This window comes from Mastacembelus armatus, chromosome 15 (genome assembly GCF_900324485.2).
Source record: "Mastacembelus armatus chromosome 15, fMasArm1.2, whole genome shotgun sequence".
Classification (NCBI taxonomy): domain Eukaryota; kingdom Metazoa; phylum Chordata; class Actinopteri; order Synbranchiformes; family Mastacembelidae; genus Mastacembelus; species Mastacembelus armatus.
The window spans coordinates 1,104,760-1,126,295 of record NC_046647.1 but is presented as its reverse complement, the minus strand read 5'-3'; the positions used below and the strand labels follow the sequence as shown (position 1 = coordinate 1,126,295).

Sequence of the window (21,536 nt, the reverse complement as noted above, 5' to 3'; positions counted from 1 at the left end):
CCTTTGCCAATCGAGAGAAACGAGACCCAAAGTGCAGATCAGTGCTGTAGCCAGTGATTAATGTTTTACCAGCCTGTCTCCTTTTGTTACTAACCCATGTACTATTTACTCTGAGATATTCCACACAAAACTACAAAACAAATACTCAAATGTTATGTAGAAGGCAGGAATGCTTAATTATATTTAACCATACTAAGTATATCTTCATCAAAAAATAAGTACAGGTATAGACCAGATATGTGTAAGTGTACTTAAGTATAAGTACAGGTACAGGCTGAATATACTTCAAATTTTCTGTATAGTTGCCAGAATAATCCAAGTGCACATGGGTATAATTTTGTGAAGTATATTTCTGATAAGCACATTCAAAGTAAACTGAAAATATTCTATTTTAAGTCTACTAATAACACAGTTGAATAAACTTCTTTTTTGTAAGGGAAGGTCTGAGAACATGACATATTTGGCTCTCCAAAGCTTCCAAATGGCTAAAATTGACAGTCTTGCATTGTTGTGCTTCATTTACAGGTTCAACAGCATCTGTGTCACTGATTATTCTAAGGTTGTTTGTGAGTCTGATTTAAAATTTTGATTAAAAGTAGAAATTGGAGTTTTTGAGTGTTTCAAACCTCACTCTGGCCTGGTGATGGGGACACATATTGTATTTCAACATTCTCCCAAATGTTGGCATTCATAGAGCCCAAGGTTGTTCATTTTGGCCTCACAGTTGTATTACTGGTTGAATTTGGGTTATGTTATTTGATGCAGTAATTCCAACAAAAAAAATGCCTTAGGCTTAAGGGATTAATGGCCCTTCTCTTGGTAACAAGTTTTTAATAATTTGGTAGCCTTGCTGTTGACATAGATTTATTATGGACAAAACGCATTGTACATGGTATCTGAGTGTTTGTGAGAGAGAAAAACTAATAAAAAATGCTTAAACTTACTTCTTCCCTGATTTCTCTCAGCTGTTCTCTTACTGCCTCCAGATCAGTGAGGGCTTGCTTTTTCTCCTTGAGGGTTAACTCCACATTCTTTTGTAGCTCTTAAACAAAGAAAACCCAGGAAGTGTTAAAAAGTATTCTTACACTAAAAACATCAAGTCTTGCACAGCAATAGGCTAAGTTTGTAAACATGAAGGTAAACGAAAATAATATACTGCAGTTTTTTGTCTAATATCTTTACAAAAATAAATATAATGATTATGACAAATGCAATTTAAAAGGCATGAATATACAGAAACACAAAAGCAGAATAAAAGACAGCACTGTTGCACATGTGTGTCAGGTATCCACTTCATGCGGTAACTGATTAATATTTGGGAATTTCTGTTCCCAGGGACTCAAGAAACGGTTTTGTTCTGAAATCTCTTTAACTGCACAAAAATTAAATCTGTTAATACAAGGCGGCTCACAGCAGGACCAGGATGAGACATTTAGCAGGGTACTTAAGCAGAAAAAGGTCAGTGACACATAAAATTGTTTTTGGGAGGGATTGAATGCCCTTTGTTAAGCAGGACTGTAAGGACTTAAGTATTCTGTTGAATAAAATTCTCCAAATCCAAAGAAAATGCTTCAAATATCTCAGCAGTTTTATCGTTGATGTGCTTAGGTCAGAACCATTTGTTTTTTAAAGTAAAAAACATATAGAGTGCACATATCATGTGTGTTCCCTGACAGGATGTTCTTTGACCAGCTATCCATTAACATGTAATTATAAATTTTCACTATATTAAGCCCACAGTCTTTGAGCAAGTCAACTTAATTCTGTATTCAGTCATCTTCTGCATCAGAGTATAGCATTTCCAAATGACATGATTATCTCTCCCTTTTAATGCCAACAGCCTTGAACAACATGATGGGAAAAGCATCATGGAGTATAAATCCATTATCACCGAAGGTATAATTACTGGTTGACTAAAGGAACTGACCATGACATTTCCCACAGACAGCTTGATTGGAAGAAAAGTAGTTCAGTAATACTCCATTTCAAACAGTTTAAGAGTCACTGGACATCTGTAGCTACTAGCTCCTTACTTCATATAAATGAAATGCGTAACTTACGAGTTTATAAATGGGGAGCTCACACTTTTGGCCAACCATATTGGATGATCTTCTTGTCTTTATAGATGGTACATTTAGTATGTACTGCCTTTAATTACACCACTATCAAATGAGGCTACTGTTAAAAGAGCATTCCAATAATTTGGTATTAAACTAAATTAGAGAACAGATTAAAAAGGTACTAAACTTCTTTATTAAGGATGTTTCAGTGCTCACAGTACATCAACAGTCACCATTACTGTTTGTTTTCTTAAAATTGTAAAAATGATTCTTCCTTAGCCTTTCACCCAAAGAGATAATGGATGGATGGATGGATGGATGGATGGATGGATGGATCATTACCTGTTCAAGTCTGGCTCCATGCAGCCATGACATAAAGAGATAGCAATGTTTCTTTGTGCCTAGAATTGTGAATGTAGTGTACAGTACCCTGCTGCACTGGTAAATATGACAGCTGGGGGACTTGGGGACATTGTGTACCTGAAATGGTGGTCTGGCAGTAGGTGGAGAAGCAGACCTTGCTGGCTGCATTTATGTCTTCATCATTCTCTTCTTCTTCATCATCTAGATTGATCTTTTTGATGGTCTCTGGGCTGAGGTGGGAAAGCAAAATCATGCTCTTCCTCTTTAGAGAGCAGTTCTGACGGTTCAGCTACACTCAGGAGGAACATAAAAAGACATACGCGTGTCAGTGCTGTTCATAGTCAATATTATATATAAGATCAATGGCACTCTAATACTATTTAAAGATGCTACATGTGTATATTTTATATTTCTCAAAATTAAAGCATTTTTAAAGTGCTGTTATTTGATATCCGCATTACCTGCAAATGAAAATGATTAATCTTTTGTGCCATAAAGTACCATACAGAGATCCAGCATCATTTATATGGTCAATTATACAAAGTAAGCTATGAAATGTGTTGCTGTGTGGTTCAGTTCAGCAGCTGAATGAGATCAAGGATTTCTGCTCACAACATAAAAAAAATAATTGGTTGGACAAATTTATGCAAGTAATCATTTAAAACTGAGAAATTACAACAACCTTTTTCTGTGATACCTCTATGTAAAATCTATTGGACATAATTAAGCAGCAAAGACGGCACAAACACAAATACTAACCTTTGTAAAAAGAGGACTCTTCACAGATAATCTGCTCAGCACTAGCTGGGCATTCAGCAAAACAAGCCAAGACAATAACCCTTAAGTGTAAATAATTTCACATACCACAATATGAGATGATGCATATATTGATTGGACAATATATTTAGCACATATAAGATGACATGAATTCAACCGAAACTGTGAGAATCTACATCTTACAGCACCTTAATTTTTCAAATCTGCATAGACTGACAAGTGTGTTTTGTATTAAGATAGTGGAAAACAGGTAACGAAATAAGGCAGCAGAGCGACAGATGGGGCAGATGAGATGTTGTTCAGATTTCCTCTTTTCTTTGGCCCTGCAATCAGTCATAATGGCAGGATGCATGCAAACGCAATGATAAGGTGTGAAAAAACAGTCATCATTAGAGGGGCACAAGCAGACGAACGAAGCGTGAAAAGGCAGTGAATATCTCTCCTTTTAGATGTAATCACAGTTTTTTGATATGACATCTATTTGCATCTTGCATTTTTGTGCATCATGTTTCTCTGTTTATCACTTCTAACACATATTCTTATGTGGTGTTTTTCTTTGAAATTCTTCGCAGTTCTATTTGAAGCATACATACTAAACTGCCACAATGGCCTTTCGTTTCTAAAAGTTCAATCATCAGGACAGCCATATGTATCAATTAAGGAGACCATCACTAAGTAAAGCATGAATGAAGCCTATTGGAAGGAGACGAATGCCAATTATGCATGTTTCTTGGTGTCATCTGGAGGACGAAAAGTGTCTGAAGAGGTAAAAAAATAGAAAAGAGAAATAGAAAAGACAAGCCATAAAAGAAACATTTATTAATGGTATCCTGGTGGGAGTGGATTGCAGCAATTCCATCTTTCGATGATGCCCTTCAGGCCGCATCTCTTTTCTGATATGCAATCAACAATGCATAACATGGAATCATATTCTTTTGATAATCATCTACAATTGGTGAGATGCACCTATAAAAATACATACTCAGATAAATCAAGGCTGACACAGCATTGGGCTGGCACTCTTCAGTGGTCACCCTTACAAGGTCACGGACCCTTCATCTTACCTTTGATCACACATCAATGCAAAAACAGTAAGTATCAAAAATACTTTCTGATTTGACTGGTTGTGAATTACTAACACCACTGGGTGTTTTTTAATTCAAAATACTGAAGACTTAAGGACTTGCTCTAAACTTTAGCTTCTTTCAGAGAGGCCTTGAGAATATTTGGTATAAAAAAAAAATTACCATCATTGCATACTAACAAATAAAAACACAGTTCAAATTATCTGTGCTCCTCTGAGAACAACTCCTGTATTTTGATTTAAATGCAAACAAGTACTAAACTGATAACACCTTCAAGAGAAGGTGTAAGAACTATGAATTTATATTTCTAAAATGCTACTGAAAAGGTCAGCATTTTTTTTACAAATGTAACATCTCCTATTCCGATCTGATTTTATTCACAGAATACATGTTGGTTTTGTGAATAGTGAAGAGCGGATGTAAGCATATGTTGTCTGCTATGGCTCAAGGCCTACCGCACACTACCACACACACATACAAACACACAGTGAGTGTTATAGCCTACACACTGCTATATTAGGATGGAAGGCAAAAGGAGAACCTAGCACTGGTCACTGCTTAGTATCAAAAGAGTAGACGAGGGAAGAAGAGAGCCGAGGAGACCAAAGACATCAAATAAAGCTTGACAGAAAGTAGTCACTTAGACTGCCATGAAGAAAGCTTTTAGCCAGTATATTCTTAAGAACAAACAGATTAACTCCTGCTGTTAGACCAGCACTGGGCTAGTTTATTGCTGCCTCTTAGTGGCCCTCTCCAGTGGACATAGCCTGATACATTTTGGCTTTTTTGAAGATAAATCCTGCACTGGGTCAGTAGTAAAAAATACAACAGAATAATTTCTCTTCCATATATTTAAAGGCAATCACAATTCATCCCATTTGGTTCTGTGTCATCAGCTGCTAAATATTCACTTTGTGCATATTTTATCAGCACATCTGCATCCAATAAAATTGTAGAGTATCTGGTAGGCTCTGAAAGTCTCCCATTTTTATATGAAAGGAAGGTCTGTTCCTTTGTGACAATTTGATGATTAAAACATTACTAGACTGGTCAGACAGATTTGCTATTTCTGCTTCTGTACACCCTTCCCCTGTCTCCTACTATTTCTGCATGGCTTGTCTCAGTCATATCATAGAGATTGGGCTTCTGTTTTTTTTTTTTTGTTTTTTTTTTGTAAAGTGCCTTGAGATGATTGTGTTGTGATTTGGTGCTTTACAAATACATTGAATTGAACTGAATTGAAGTGAATCATAAGGCTGTGGCCGAAAGAGGAACAGCATCATACTACAGGTCAATGCTCAGGAGGTGCTTTATCCAGGAAGGACAGACAGAAAACAACTCACACCTTTATCTACTTAGCCTCCCCTCAGTTATGTTAACAATCATTTGTTATGTGGACAGACACATTTTGATTCTTTGATTTGATTCCTGCATTAAATCACTGTATTACTCATAAAGGCTTGTTCCTAAAGCACAACTGTATTTCGATACACTTATTATTGTTATGGAGTTTTTTAAGCATTTGTAAAGTCACTATGTTATCTCAGATGTTACTCACCACACACTATGAGTAAGAAGGAAATGCAACATTAACAGTATAATTTGTCCTCACTACATGTGCACTTCACAGTAAAACAGTTGTGTAAATATATGCAGTGCAGCGGTTCTCAGGCCTGTACTCCACCAGTGAGCCCATCAAGATATTGCAGACTTATCTTAGCATCTGAAAATTATTTCTTTTTTTCATATTTTCTTCATGTTTTCAGATATACAATAGGGGAGCAGGCATTCTGGTTGAAGGTGGGGGGAAAAGTCTCGAACAGACTGACTTAAGTAACAAAGGATATGATATCCCAGCAATTTGGTCCTTTTAACCCTTTTATGGTTGTACTGTAATTGTTGTTTAGAGGTTACGCTTACTATCACAGAAACAGGACATTGTCAAAAATTCAGTCAGTCAGTCAAATAATCTTTGTGCCACTAGTCTTGATCAATAACTTAGTAAGATCCCTTACTGTATCTGAATGAGTAAATATCTTACTTGTCACCCTGGAAGTCAAGGATGAAAAACAAGCTACAGGTAGGAGAAAATGTCAACCTTCACCCTAATTCTCCCAGCCTGACATTTCCCAAAATCTGGTCCCAACAGGTGGACTGCAAGGGCTTTCATCCAGAAATTGAATGAGAAATTATTACAGCACCACTGGGCTACAAAATCACCATGTACCAAGCTTTCCTACTCAGTCACAACTCACATTTTAGCAAGGACTCCAGAAAAATGTGCTCTGAATAAAAAGAATCCAATGCAATTTTAGACACTAAGTCACGGGGACAGCAGTGGGACTGGAGGACCATAATGCTAATGGCAACATACAAACTCAGGGTGTTGAAGTAACCGTTGCTGACCAGAGTGGCATCTTAAATGGCTTATTTGGGGCTGTGGCATCTATTTAGCCAAATGTGCTCTAAATCAACAAATTCTAAATTATTTATTATATTTATTAATTAAATTCTGATTACATTATTGCTATCAGTTTGTTGGTTTTTAGCATGTTTTCTTGGACTTGAATCCAGGTTAGACAATGTCCTTAACATAAGACATAAAAATGGTATGGCAGACCCTAGCTCAATGTCTAAAGATGAACTGTACCTTGGAGGCCAGGGCTTCAGCACTTTCTCTACACATCCTCTCAGTTTCCAGGTTGTCCTGAATGGTACTGACCTCTTCAATGACCATCTGAGACACTAGGAAAAAGAAGATATTTGGAACCCATTACATTAGTGTCACAGACAACATCATTAACCCACAAAGCAACAAATTACAGCAGACTGCATTATAGTTCACACAGGAGGAAATAATCTGTACACACTGACAAGGAAAGAAACCTGAACACTGCAGTATACGGGAAACCTACACGCAGATCAGTAGTTACATGCTGACTCTCGTCAACCACTGGAGCACAAACTGAGGTTTGCAGATGCCTGCACCACTGGGATGAGAATGTATTTACATCAAAATGTATGTACAAGGGCAGAAGTTCTGAAGCACACAAACAGATTAAGAAAGCACTTAAAACCTGTGGCTCCCCCAACTGGGCCTTTATCAAAACCGCAAGTAGATCCAGTGAGAACCCATCTAGAACAAATATGAAAAGGACTACAAATAACACGGCATTGCCAGTCCATAGTATTCTGAAATACAGAATCTATAAAACCCAAGTGAATCTGCAACAAACACTGCCAACCCAGAAACAGTCTAAGGCTAAAGGTTTGCCCACCCTAAGTACACAACATAAGCAGAGCAGTGTTGTATATGTAATACAATGCAGCGAGACATGCCAAGACTTGCAAAATGCAAAAAAAAAAAAAAACAACTGCTCCACAAGTGCATTGCAAACAGGACATGACTCAGGGTTCCAAACACTCGTTTGAAGACAGCAATGTGCACATTCTGGCCAGAGAAGCCAGATGGTTTGAAAGAGGAATGAAAGAAATCATCTGGGTGGGGTAATGACACATGTGACCTTATGGCCCTCAAAACGTTAGTAAGTCCACATAAGTTAAACTGTGCATGTAATTAGAGAACTAGATACAATGCTGTCATTCAACCATTTAGCCAATTTTCCCTATTGTTCACTTGCAGTACGGCAAAGAAATATTCCCATACACCCAAAAAGCATTTTCTTGATAGATCACAATGATAAAGAGAGTTCTGAAAAATTATGATAGAACATTTTGAACTCCACATCAGGTGGTATATTACTCTTTGCATTATGAATTTTGAATACATATACGTAAACCTTTCCCAGAGCTTTTTCTCTGAGAGTTGAAACCCCTTAAAGAACCCTGAAGAAATCCAAATGGCAAAGTTTGGGGTTTTTTTTTACTTTTAATTGTTTTTTTTTTTGCAATTAAGTGTATTTTTGCTTGCTATTCTGGCTGTCATCTGAGTAGCCTCAATGGCGAGTCATTGTGATTTGAATTCAAAAGGAACTGAAATAAATGTTACCAATGTATCTTTTATTCAGATAATTTTCCCTAACTTTGTATTTTTGTCAGCCAAGGTCAATATGTATTTAGTATAGACTGAATACATACAGGAAACAACTATAGGTATACAGTATAGCTCTATGAATAGATTCAGTTCAATTCAATTTTATTTGTATAGCGCCAAATCAAAATACAAATCATCTCAAGGCACTTTACAAAAACTAAAACTAAAAACCCAACAATTCCCTTATGAGCAAGCACTTGGCGACAGTGGAGCTCAGTGCACCGATGGTCCTCGGGCAGTCTAGGCCTATAGCAGCATAACTAAGGGATGGTTCAGGGTTGCCTGAAGCCAGCCCTAACTATATGCTTTGTCAAAGAGGAAGGTTTTAAGTCTAGCCTTAAAAGTACAGAGAGTGTCTGCCACCTGAACCCAGGCTGGGAGCTGGTTCCACAGGAGAGGAGCTTGATAACTAAAGGCTCTGCCACCCAGTCTGCTTTTGGAAACTCTGGGAACCACAAGTAAACCTGCACTCTGACAGCGAAGTGGTCTCTGAGCAGACAGACTTCTGTTTTATCTGATGTCAGTCCACATTGACTCTTAAGACACAGGCAGGGAACCCATGTCCCCCTTAACCTCCACGTTTTTTTAAGCTTCGTGTCTGTATTTCCTCTGTCGTATTTTGTTGTTTTTTGTTTTTAGCTGCTGTGTCTGATAGGCTGACGGTGAAAATGCCACACACGCACGCTCTGCTGTTGTGATGACTGACACAGGTCGGAGTCAGTGTAGATTAAATGTTTCTGTTTTGACATATAAACTCCAGACAATGTCATGACAGTCATGTCCAGAGATAGTCTGGAGTTGTAGTTTTAACACATGCAGCCACAGCTGGAGTCACAAGAGACAGGCAGGTGGACCGCTGCTATGCACTATGATTGATATGCACTATGGTTGATATGCACTATGGTTGCTATTTTTTAAGTGGGAGACACACTTGACTCTTTTGGCACTGCAGCAAGAGTGAACGTCACGCTTGATGCAAGGATTCTGAGAATCTGTCAACTTATCCTGCTGCTATATTATTGCCCCAAAGAGGTTTCACATGCTCATGACAGCTCAGCTCCTGCAGCGCATTCACCAGGCCACTGGTTCATGTTGATAGATCTGAAATTACTTATTTCCATGTTTCTATCATTTCCCAGCACAGAGAATTCTTACGCTTCAGTTACCAGTCCAACTGCCATTCGGCTACTTGCAGGCTCCCCGTACCTTCTCCATGTGTGTCAAGATCGCACTGGAGACTTTGCATGAAGGCCCTGTTTTATCTTGACGACCTGCTTCTGATAGCATGCTCCTGAGAAGAGTTGTCACAGCAGAGGAGCTAGTGACTCATTTGAGAGCTTTAGGCTGTGCAATAAACTGGAAAAAGAGCTCCCCCAGTCCACTCAGACCAAAGGGTACCTAGGCATGGAGCTGACACGAGGGCCCATCTGTTGAAGGAGAGAGCGGTGACCCTCGTCCTTGTGTCACTTCCGCCTCTCGCCGAAAGCAGTGTGGTTTTGAGCTTCAAAGCGTGCAAAGAAATTGTTCAGATTGTTCAGCAGGATGATGTCTCTGTCACAGGTCTGTGGTCAGGGTTTATAGTCTGTGATGCTCTGAATCCCCTGCCACAGGCTCTGCATGTCTCCGCTGTCTCTGAAATGGTGAACTATTTTCCTAGAATACAGCATTTTTGCCTCTCAGGCCAGCTTCATCAGGCAACCTCATCACCTACTCTGAAGACGGAGTTCTGGGCTCTCAGTAACCTGTGACCTTCCCTTGTCAGCCAGGGTTTCTGGCCCTTACTCTGATGGACTCTGTTACATCATTGATGCATTTATTGATATAGGCAGTAACTTTTTCCACGTAGGCTACTCTTGAATGTGGTGTGGTGGTTATAGGTGGCTGCCTGCCTGAACCCAGCTATGATGAGTAGTCCATCTGGATGAGCTGTCTACTGCTCACTAATGCCATTTTAACATTTCACTCAGTGCTTTGTGTGTCATTGCTGATAGTGCTTGGGGGGGGAGGGTGTAAACCGCTACAGGCAAAATGGCTGTAATTTCCCTCAGTAGGTAGAAGGGTTGACACTCCACCAGAGGTGAACAGTGTTTGCAGACAACCACTGTGTCTTGTCTTGATGTTAACACAGACCCCGCCACTGCAGGTCTTTTCTCCTTCGAGCAGAACCCTGTCTGCTCGGTAGCATGCTAGCTGGTCGAGCTGAATGGTGGAGTCTGCGATGCCGTTGTTGAGTCATTTTTATGAAAGTAAATATGGTTCTGATAGCTCCGGAGCACTGAGGTTTCCACTGCTGCGTCGCATGCTGGTATCTCCGCTGTGGAAAATCCCAGGGAGGGAGGATGCTCTCTCATAAGAGGGAAACGATCGTCAGCCCCTTGGTGTTAGGGCAGCCACTGGGTCTGGCCACTGAGAGGGAAAGATTAGAGGGCTTGGGAGTTTCCCCCGGCATCATCACTACCATCCAGGGTTACTACTGGAGAAGAATTTGGTGTTTCGCAAAACGCCTTTTTGTTCTCTACACAGTGTCTGCTGGGCTCCTAGGAGCATCTATTTCGCAGGCTTGCTCTGCGCTCGAAGCTTGTCCTTGCCGGCTCTTCTTCGCGATTTGTCAGTGGACAAACTTGTGGGCCTCTGTGTGTTCCTTTGTGTGTTTCTACTTGCGGGATGATGCTAGTTCATCCCTTTCTCACACTGTACTGGGGGCTTCCCAGTTGTAATCTGACTGGCAAGGCAAGAGTGCATGCACCGTTTGCACGCACCGAATGCTATGAAGGCATCCATCTCTTATCTCTTTAAGAGGCGTGGTTTGGTTGGAGCTAAATTAATTGGTGATTTCTGAGGTTGTACTTGTTTGCTGCAGAGGGAACGCTCGGTCTTCCCTTTCTGGAGTGGTCCTGAGAGCCAGTTTCATCATAGCATTTAATGCTTTTTGTGACTGACTTAAAGAAACTTTCAAAGTGATGGACTGTTGCTATTCTTTACTTAATTGAGTGGTTATAGCAAGGATTACTAGAGTAGGTGCATAGTTGCTTTATACAAACGCTACCTCAGCACAACACAACTGACCTCAAACCACAGGAAATCAAGAAATTTAAGTTATTACCTTTATTAGTCCCACAATGGGGAAATTCCATTACCACCCAAAGTGCGCACACACACACCCGAAGCAGTGGACAGCCAGTGCCGCAGCACCTTGCTCAAGGGTCTTACCTCAATCGTGGTATTGGTGTGGTGGACAGGGCGCTGGCTATTCACAACAATTCAACAATTCAAGCCGGACCTGAGACTCAAACCCGCAATTTTCAGGTTACAAGTCCGACTCCCTATCCATTGGGCTTCAAGTGCTCCCCTCTAGGCCACGACTAAAGCACGATAAAGCACACCTCTTCACAAAACCATTTGCTTCATAAAGCTGGTTAAGATGTTGCTAAGAGTGTGCTAACAGTGGCTACATTGACGATTACCTGTGCAGACACACATTGATGTATTAGCAGTATTATGTACTTGCCCACTTTCTGGTTCTTACTTTTTGGAGTCTGTCATGGTACTTATATACAATATTCTGGTATAATGCGAACATGGTCATATATGGTATTTTATATATTAAATTATTTCCTGTTTAAACACAGCAACATTAGAATTTGTAGTCCCATGACTTGATGAAAGCAAAAACAGTATTCGCTGTCCTTTTTGTCGAGTTTTGGTCTATACCTGTTGAACTGGGCACAAAATATTCACCAGCTATTCTGTAAATTTGTCAGTCTGCTGTTGCTGGGCAGGTAGCATTCAATATGGAAATCTGAGCTTGTCACTAAAAACATGTGAACACAGCTGCTGGAAAAGAGGCAGATGAAAGTGATGTTTATGAGTTGAAAACTTCAACAATAAATAAGCTACAATGCTCTACAGAGCTGAGTGGAAAGGCAAATGAGCAACACCTTTCACATTACAAAGTCATTTGATCCATTGTAGATATGAAAAATATTGATTAGCACAGCTTCAACTAAACCTAACTAGTTCACAGAATCAGGTAAAATTGCACATCGCAAACCATAAAGATTAAGCTGCAATCACACCTCAGTACAAAAAGGATGTCCTTAAGAATGCCTGCCACTTAACTAATTAAACATTGTGGTTGAGCGAGGGAGAAATTAAGCATTGGTGCCATTGCTGTGGGCCATTCCTTCCTCCCAGTGACACCTAATTAAGAACTTGATGAACACCAATACTGGGCGATATCTATGTTCCTCTGGCACCCCCCACATCAGTCATTCAGCAGCACTTAGCTGCTGGTTTCATCCTCAGCCTCTTCTCCGTGCCTCTCTGTCTGTCTCTATAATGCTGTGGCCACACTCAGCAACCTACGAAGGGACGCCTTGAACTAAATGACATGTTAATTATAATTACTGGTAGCCATGGTAAATAAACAGTGGTGGAAGTGTTGAAAGTGTATGAGCACAAGTCGACGGGGGGCTCTGACACGTCAGAATTGGCAGTCTTAATTGTAAGTTTCGGCCTCCCCATCATCATGGCTCCATCTTTTTTCTCTTTCTTTTTTATGCCTGTCTTTTTTATCCTCCTCTCAGGAAAGACAGTGATTACCCCTGTGCCGACGTGCTGCATAATGGTATCAGCGCCGCCAACAGAGCAGTGAATTAAATTGTATCTGCAGGCACTGTGAAGCCTTGATGAGGGGGGCAGATGCCTTTGTGGTGTTATCATTATAACACAATGGTCATGTTGTCATCAACCTTGCCATCCAATTGAAAAGGCATGATTGTGTGTTGGGGGCTTTTTCTCCTGTCCTCCCACTACCCCCTACCCAACAACCCTGCCGCCCCACCCCCAGCTGTTTCGCTGTGAATAGGAGCAATTTTCTAAGAGCTATGAAATCACGTAATAGGTCCTAATATGCAGCTGCTTGGCACAGTGAGGCAGCCTCTATTAACGCGGAAGTCAAACACAATATGTGTTTTGGCTGTAGAATTGCTGAATATACGAGTACGGCCAGATTTATACAGATGAAAATCCACACAACAGTCACCATTACAAAGACAAACCATTTGCTCCATCTTCTGACATGAGGTCCCCTATTATGAATTCTGTCTTCACTAAAGCATTCAACCTGTAAGGAAAATCATTTTGGAAAATTGAATGGTGGGCCAAAACATTCAAAACATATTTGCAGTGTTGAGTAACAGATTCATGATAAAAGCTGCAGCACTGTTTTCCCAGTGACATTGTCTGTGTCCTGGTTTACATATTTGTACAGCTGGCATTTCCAAAACAGAACATATGTTCTCTTCTTAACTATTGTTTTATGCACATTGATAAACAGATGTGCTTTACTGTATGTGCCTAAATTTCTTGGTGTCATTGCACATGTTGACCTCAAAGTTTGATTCCCATAACACAAAGATGTCTGAATGCTTGACAATGCAGCATCTACTAGATAAATGTTAAAACAATAAATTCAAGAGTGCCAGGAAAATTTTAAAAAACTGCTGGGCAAGTCCTTCAATGAGCCTAATTTATACTATATTTCATGCTCCATGCTGTATTGAGATCAGATTTAAATAAAGTTCAGAAAATGTTGAGATAAAAATGATCTTAGTGTTATATAAAATAAAAAAGATGCTATTTTTAAGGTTTCTATGTCACAGCTGTCATACAAAGGCAGCTGATGCATAAACATGGATAAGCCACACTGTGTCTATGACAGTGAGATAGGTGCTTACCATCTAGGGATATCTAGAGGTAGATCGGTATGCCACAGTCCCAGGTGAACTAAATCAGAGGCTACTGACATTTGGATTATCACCTCTATCTTAAATACATTCTTTGCTGTACAATTTTCCATAAGTTTGTAAAATGAAAATTATGCCTTAATCTCACTTTCTGGAAATGCACTGATCAAGTGAGATCAACTTACCTTGATGGAACTCATTGAGCTTCTTGATGGCCTCATCTCTCTCCTCCTCCAGCCGTTTGCACTTACATAAGAGAGACAGAGCAGTTTAAACACAGGATCACTGCTGTTTTAATCAACCTTGGACCTGTCTGCCTGCGCTACATAACAACTCAGACGCTGCCTGGATAAGCAGTTAATTTAATTGGATAAAAATGTGATACAGTCTATTGAAAAGTAAATGACACATAGCACTGAAGAACAGGTAAGGAAATATAATAAATGTCCCCAAAGTGACCCTGATGTTTCCATGTAAAATCCAGTATACACTAAATAACTAGAAAACTCTACACAACTCTTCTACAAAATTACAAGCGCATTTTAAAAAGTCAGTTTCAGTTTTTTTAATGATAGCTTTTAATATGCATCATACATTTTCCATTTCCATGTCATCAATCTCCATTCACACACTGACATTGCTGTCGTTTCTCTTCTGTTAACATTATTTGGTGAACATTGTTCTTTGGCAGGAAGGGCTACAAGATAACATATAGCACACTGAGAGCTTAGAGGAACTGCCAATTCTAGTTCCTACTATTGTAAGACCAATTACTGCTTTTACTGTAACTGCGAGATGATCCTACTGGTGCTACTGTAACTGTTACTGCTGGTGCTGTACCCAAACAATCACCAAACTGGAGGTGGTCAGCACCAGAACAACTATAAATATTTCCAGACATGCAAACTACATCAGTCTAAGCCTGACCAATATTAACACTTACCTCCATGGTCACAGTCTCGTGCTTCCTCTGCAGGTCTTCATACTCCTGTAGAGCTGTAGGGAGCAAAGGATGCCAGTAAGCCATGTACAGCATAAATTACAATCAAACAAATGTCAGTGAAGAACATACTAATCCCATCTTCCCAAATTCAACAAGTGGAAATACGTCCAGCATGTGATAACTTGTCATTCAATGACTATTACAGCTTGTGGCCTCTGTCACCTGACTAGGATGTTAGCTATAGCAAGAATGACTCTTTGCCTTGGGTGTTACTAGAATAGAAATGGGAACTGTGGAACTGCCTTCGATAATAAATGTGTATTAACAGATATGGCAGCGACTACTCACTGCCAAGATAGGATGTCCTAAGTACAGCTAGTAGTCAAAAATACTTTATATGATGCATACTGTAAATCTTCTTTTGCACCCCCATAACTGTCTTACAGTGATAAAAGGAGAGGTTTACCTGTTTACTACTACGATAGCTTTTCCTGCTGTAGCTCTAGCAAATATACATATGACCCTTTTGCTGCTTAATACCAAATGTCCAGAACACTCGACTACATTGCTGAGAGAAGACAGATCAGAGGGGCAATGTTAAACTGTCAAAATGCTACTGTATTATGAATTTAGAGCCAAGGTTTTTTTTTTCCATGAAACAATAAGTGTTAATCAGTAACCAAAGTCAGCCTCAATTTGCTCCTTATGACATCCAGGAAGCTGAATAAGGATGTTGTTTTCTTTCAGTGAGGCTGGCTTTTAAAGAAGGGTTTTGTATGCTTGTTCGAGGGCATATCCTCCAACAGAGGAGAAAACACTGTGTACCCTTTCTTTTTTTGTACTTTAGTCAATCTTACAGTAAATGTGTTGGTTTTAATTAGGGGAAGTTACTAAGTAAAGCAAAGTAAAGTAGAAGTAAAGTAAAAATAGCCACCTTTATTGACACTGATTAGGTGAAGACTGAAACCAAAATTGGTGACTCATACTTTTCCAAATCTTAGTACAGTAGTAGTATAGAAGGTTGACCTACAGTACTTTGATGAAGTTTCAACTAAACTTCCATCTTTTTATTGCAAGTATATATTTCATATGGCATGCACCTGCATTGTGCCTTTTCTTTTTTGGGAGGCAGGAGGTTGTGATCGTGGGGCTGACCACCCTGGTGGACTGAAACACTGGCTAACAGAAGTAAGGAAAACATGGCAATACACTGAAAATTAGCTGAAAAGGAGCTACTACTGTGCATTAAGAGCTTTTGTCTAGGTGTAAAATGGTGCTAACTGCGCGTAATAACTAATAATAACTGCATTAGTAATGCGTCGTACCAGCTGCTATGATAGAGGTCTTCAAGTGGCCCAGCTTTGATTTCCACATGTGAGGCCCTGTCAAGTACAGTTCACTTCAGCTATCCTAGTGGATATGACGCACTGGACTCATTCCACACAATAAGAAAAGAAAGGGATTTGGGGGACCCAGCAACCTGTGAGTCCAGGGGCTGAATACAGCAGGCTATATGATGGACTGCAACCTCCATGTAGCCTCGAACGGGACATGGACTCTGGCCATGAAACCAAAACTCCCTGACGTCTGTTCAAGGACAAACTGAGCTGAAGCTGAAGTTACAGAGCATGTACTCAGCATTGACTTTTTACTCCCTGAGTACATGTGAGTCGTCTAAAGTTCGCTAAAACCAACATTACCTTAGAGCATGACTTTCTTTCAGACTGTAAAAACCGTGTTTTGGCGCAACACAGCGAAACAACAAGACAGTGTACTCACGCACCTTGGTTAGACAGGTCTGTGATGACACTGATTTTACCCAGCTCTCCTGCAGCCATAGCGAGACAGTCCTGGCCCACGGTACTGACCCACGGTCCTGGCTCACGGTCTAACAGGAAGTGCTCCTACGCGACACGCCTAACGAAGGTAAGGAAGGTAACGTGTCTTCGCGCGGAGGAGTTTGAAAAGGGATATCTCAGTTCTCTGAGGACTGTAACATAAAAGTAAAAGTAAGGTGAATGGACTTTCCAAAACGTTTCCAGGTTACTGCACACTGCTGCCTGACGGCTGTGGTGGATTTCTGGTTGAAGAAAGAACTTGTAGTGCAGAGCTGGACAGCTCTGTGACCTTCAGTGAGATGATTTTAGACTAAAAGCTGGACATTCCTTGTTTCCCTTGAACTGTCGTCTTGTCAAAGATTCACAAATTTCTACTGAGCTTTAAACAACATATGAAGGTATTTATAAGGACATGGAACCAACATTAGATCTACATTATCTAAATGAGCTTTGTCAATCACAACTAAGAATCCCCCAACACCTGATGAAGACCAAAAAAAAAAAAAAAAAAAAAAAAACAGCAGGTAGACCTTAATTATGAAGACAGAGCATCCATTCTCAAGTGAATTATCCACTGAAGGGCAAATACATTGTTTTGGGGTTTGCCTCAGAGATCACAGAGAAAGGAGGCAGATGGCCGCCCAAACTGAGCCTGGTTCTGCTGGAGGTTTTTTCTTCCGTTAAAGGGAGTTTTTCCTCTCCACTGTCGCCAAGTGCTTGCTCATAAGGGATTTGTTGGGTTTTTAGTTTTAGTTTTTGTAAAGTGCCTTGAGATGATTTGTATTGTGATTTGGCGCTATACAAATAAAATTGAATTGAATTGAACATAGTCCAGGAAGTATATCCAGTGTTGCAGATGTAAGAAGGAAAAACCAAAGAAAAGAGCCTAATTTTTCATATAATTTAATTTATTCATAGACACATAAACTCACAAAACCATTATTGATGCACAACAAAGTAGTAGTTCCTGGAGATGCATGGGAATGTTTAATAAACCTTTGTATAGGATACCTCTTTTCACAACAAAAATAAAAGCAAACACAAAAATCTACTATATATTCTTTCCAGAGTAGAGGGCCCAACAGAGAAAAACGTTTGGGGTTCAATATAGAGAAAACATCAGCGCTCTATGCTTGTGACGCAGGTTTGTCTGTTATTAAGAATATTGAGAACAATAACATGAGAAGATCTGAACTTGAAGCTACTGACATTAAAAAAAAAATCCAGCACTTTTACTCAACAATATACAAGGACCCCCGGGTAAATACTAATATGATGACATTTATGATGTTTATGTATTGTTCAGTAAATCACACATTTTCCAGTGTGCAAACAGACTGAGCTTCACCCAAATGGTGCTGATAGAAGGACTACTGCATTTTACAGCATTTGTCATGTTATTGACCCTCATATCTGAACTCATCTTTCTTCTGATGGAAACCTTTTGTGTTAAACAGAGGATGGATGTAACATAGCATTAATTAAAAAACAAAAAGAAACTGAAGAGAAAGATCCAGCAATAACACACCCCAATAACTTAGGATATGTTTGCAATCAAGAGTAGATATTACAATCACAGACACTTTCTACACACAGCTTCTGGACACAGATACACACAGTACATCTAGAGAAAGGGGAATTCTTGCCCTGTTCTAATTCAAGATAGGGAAGATTTGGGCGTGGTATTGGCATAAGTTGATTCATGGGAAAGAGACAAATAAAATAAATAAGAACAGTGGAGAAAGGAGATTAGGTCTGGTATGGGCAAAAACTCAACAAAATTGGGCTTGGACTCCCCGAAAGTATAGGGTGAGGTGAAGGAAAGGAATGAAGGGACAATGAGGATGGTGGGTACAAAGGTGAGGGGAGCTAGAACCAGAGCATCCCTTAGTTGTGCCTTAGTGACGGGCGGCGGACTCCCTGGGGTAAAACTCAGCCAGAGTGCTCTGAGGAATCCTCTTGAGCATCTCCTTGGGGAAGATTCGCAGCAGCTGCCAACCAATGTCCAAGGTTTCATACACAGTCCTGTTGTCGTAGGGCCCTTAGGGACACAGAGCGGTGTTGGTTAGCGTCTAAAGATTCTCTACTGTGCATCAAATCACGTAAAAAAAGGTTCTCAAACAACAAATATCATAAGGAAAGACATCAAGAAATGTAGTGTAGTAAAGGATTTTTTGACTGTATAGATATTTACATATTTTCACATACAAGCCTTGTGACAAATGTATCATGTGCTTATATAAAAAGGCAACTGACAAGGAAAAACATCATCTTTGCATTATTATTTGTCCACCTGATGGCTATAAGGTTAACATTCATTCTCCTTGAGTCTGTTTTGTTCTTGACCAAGCCCTGAGAAAAGCATCTGGCTCTTTAGCTGCTAAATGCGCCACCAGCTAGTTTATCTGAGCTTTTCCACTAAAACAGCTGCCTGGAAATGGCTTTAACAACAGAGGCTGCAGGACATATAGGATCTTTTGTTTGCTTTTCAGGGGCAACATCCCAAGAGCTTTAGCTGAAATGACTAAAATCTTGTTTGTGACATGATGTCCCCAGTTTGTGATCCAAAATATACTTTTCAATATTTCATCTTGTTTTCTTTGTCAGTGTCAGGTTACCGTCTAGCAAGATGCTGTGCAAACCCTAGATATCTTGAATATAATGCTGTATAGAAGAGGACTTGAATGTCAAAGGAAGGAAATCTTGATGCATGTAAACATACTTGGAAAAAGCTTTAAAAGAAACAATGCACAATAACTGCCTCATTTAGGTCATTTTAAAGTCAAAATGGTAATTTCCAGTTTTGATAGTCCCTAGCGGACATATAAAAAAAGCCAGACTGGCAGACAGACTGCAGCTGCTGCTCAGTGACCATGTTTTCATTTTATTGAGATTGGCAGGTTCAGCCAATCTCAAATGAATTCATTCATATATATTTCCAAAGAGTGGAGTCCCAAATGTGTTTTCTCAACAAATATTTCAAATTCAACTACAAAAGAATCCTTTTTGTGCTCTGTTTCTTTCCAGAGGTGTCTTAAAGAGCTACCTTCAACATTTGGCTTAGCTGAACTATAACAAATTTTTGTCTTTTTGTATTTTTTTATTTCAGATTCAGTTTTTTGAAACTCTCATGCCATTCCATAATTTGCTGGGTTTTGTATTCTCTTGTTTTCACTTTTGTCATAAAGTTTTTTGCTTTAAAAAAAAGCTTTTAAAAAGGATACAGAATAACCTTAGGTTTAAAAATGAACTTCACAAATGTAGTTGCTTTGTCTGACAATCCAGGGTGGGGACCGGGATGCAGAGACTCAGTCTAAAACGCTTCTCTGCAGTTTCCTTAGAGCCGCCGCCCCCTTCAAACCACATAGAGACTGTGTCTGCCCCTCGAACATATAAATCAAACAAATCAGAAGTTAACAGAAGAGGAGTTATTCATAAAAACTTAATAAAAATTAAGACCACTCCTCTTATTGAACAGAAAAACAGAACTGTCAAATGTGGATTATTAAATATTAGGTCCCTTTCTTCTAAATCTCTGTTAGTAAATGATTTGATAACTGATCACCAAATTGACCTACTTTATCTTACTGAAACCTGGTTACAGCAGGATGAATATGTCAGTCTGAATGAATCAACCCCCCTCAGTCATAAAAATTATCATGTTCCTCGAAGCACAGGTCGAGGTGGAGGAGTAGCTGCAATCTTCCAGTCAAACTTATTATTAAACTTTCATCCTCAGAACAGTTATAACTCATTTGAGAGCCTCACTCTTAGTCTCTCACATACAAACTGGAAAACACAAAAACCAGTTCTACTTGTCATTTTGTACCGTCCACCTGTTCCTTACTCAGAGTTTTTAACTGAATTCCCTAACTTCCTGTCTGATTTAGTGCTTAGATCAGATAAAGTCATTATAGTGGGAGATTTTAACATTCATGTAGATGTTGAAAATAACAGCCTCAGCATTGCATTTAATTCTATATTAGATTCAATTGGTTTCATTCAAAACGTTAATAAACCCACCCACTGTTTTAATCACACCCTTGATCTTGTTCTGACCTATGGCATCGAAATTGAACATCTAATAATTTTTCCCCCAAATCCTGTTTTGTCAGATCATTCTTTAATAACTTTCGAATTTAAAATGATGGATCATGCAGCGTCTGGAAGAAAATTCCACTACAGCAGATGTTTATCCGACAACGCTGTTAATAAATTTAAGAAAATGATTCCATCTTTATTTGCATCTATGCCAAGTATAAACATAATGGAGGGCAGCTGCCTGAATCCCACTCCCTACCAAATTGATCATGTTGTTGACAGCGCTGTAACCTCACTGCGTGAAACGCTTGATTCTGTAGCCCCTCTGAAAAAGAAGTTAGTGATTCAGAGAAGACTAGCCCCATGGTATAATTTACATGTTCGTACCTTAAAGCAGGCATCACGAAGGCTGGAAAGGAAGTGGCGTTCCACAAACTTAGAGGAAATTTTTCTAGCCTGGAAAAACAGTCTACTAACATATAAAAAAGCTCTCCGTAAAGCCAGAACTGCATACTATTCATCACTAATAGAGGAAAATAAGAACAATCCCAGGTTTCTTTTCAGCACTGTAGCCAGGCTGACAAAAAGTCACAGCTCCGTTGAGCCCAGTGTTCCCTTAGCTCTCAGC

The 21,536-nt window shown here is 39.6% G+C and overlaps 2 protein-coding genes across 3 annotated transcripts in view; both read right to left on the bottom strand.

Moving 5' to 3' along the window:
- Positions 1-16,951, bottom strand: part of shtn1 (shootin 1) — a 30,704-nt gene extending 13,753 nt beyond the window's left edge. For both annotated transcript variants that reach the window (XM_026309166.1, XM_026309167.1), the window contains exons 1-6: positions 16,813-16,951; positions 15,030-15,082; positions 14,272-14,332; positions 6,936-7,030; positions 2,541-2,712; positions 945-1,042 (exon numbers count right to left, since the gene is read on the bottom strand). In XM_026309166.1, the coding sequence (XP_026164951.1) occupies positions 945-1,042; positions 2,541-2,712; positions 6,936-7,030; positions 14,272-14,332; positions 15,030-15,082; positions 16,813-16,867 (534 nt within the window). In that variant the 5' untranslated portion in view covers positions 16,868-16,951. The remainder of the gene's footprint in view (positions 1-944; positions 1,043-2,540; positions 2,713-6,935; positions 7,031-14,271; positions 14,333-15,029; positions 15,083-16,812) is intronic.
- An 803-nt stretch (positions 16,952-17,754) lies between these two features.
- atp6v1ba (ATPase, H+ transporting, lysosomal, V1 subunit B, member a) overlaps positions 17,755-21,536 on the bottom strand; it is a 47,464-nt gene continuing 43,682 nt past the window's right edge. The window contains exon 14 of the mRNA XM_026308801.2: positions 17,755-18,908. Within this exon, the coding sequence (XP_026164586.1) occupies positions 18,766-18,908 (143 nt within the window). The 3' untranslated portion in view covers positions 17,755-18,765. The remainder of the gene's footprint in view (positions 18,909-21,536) is intronic.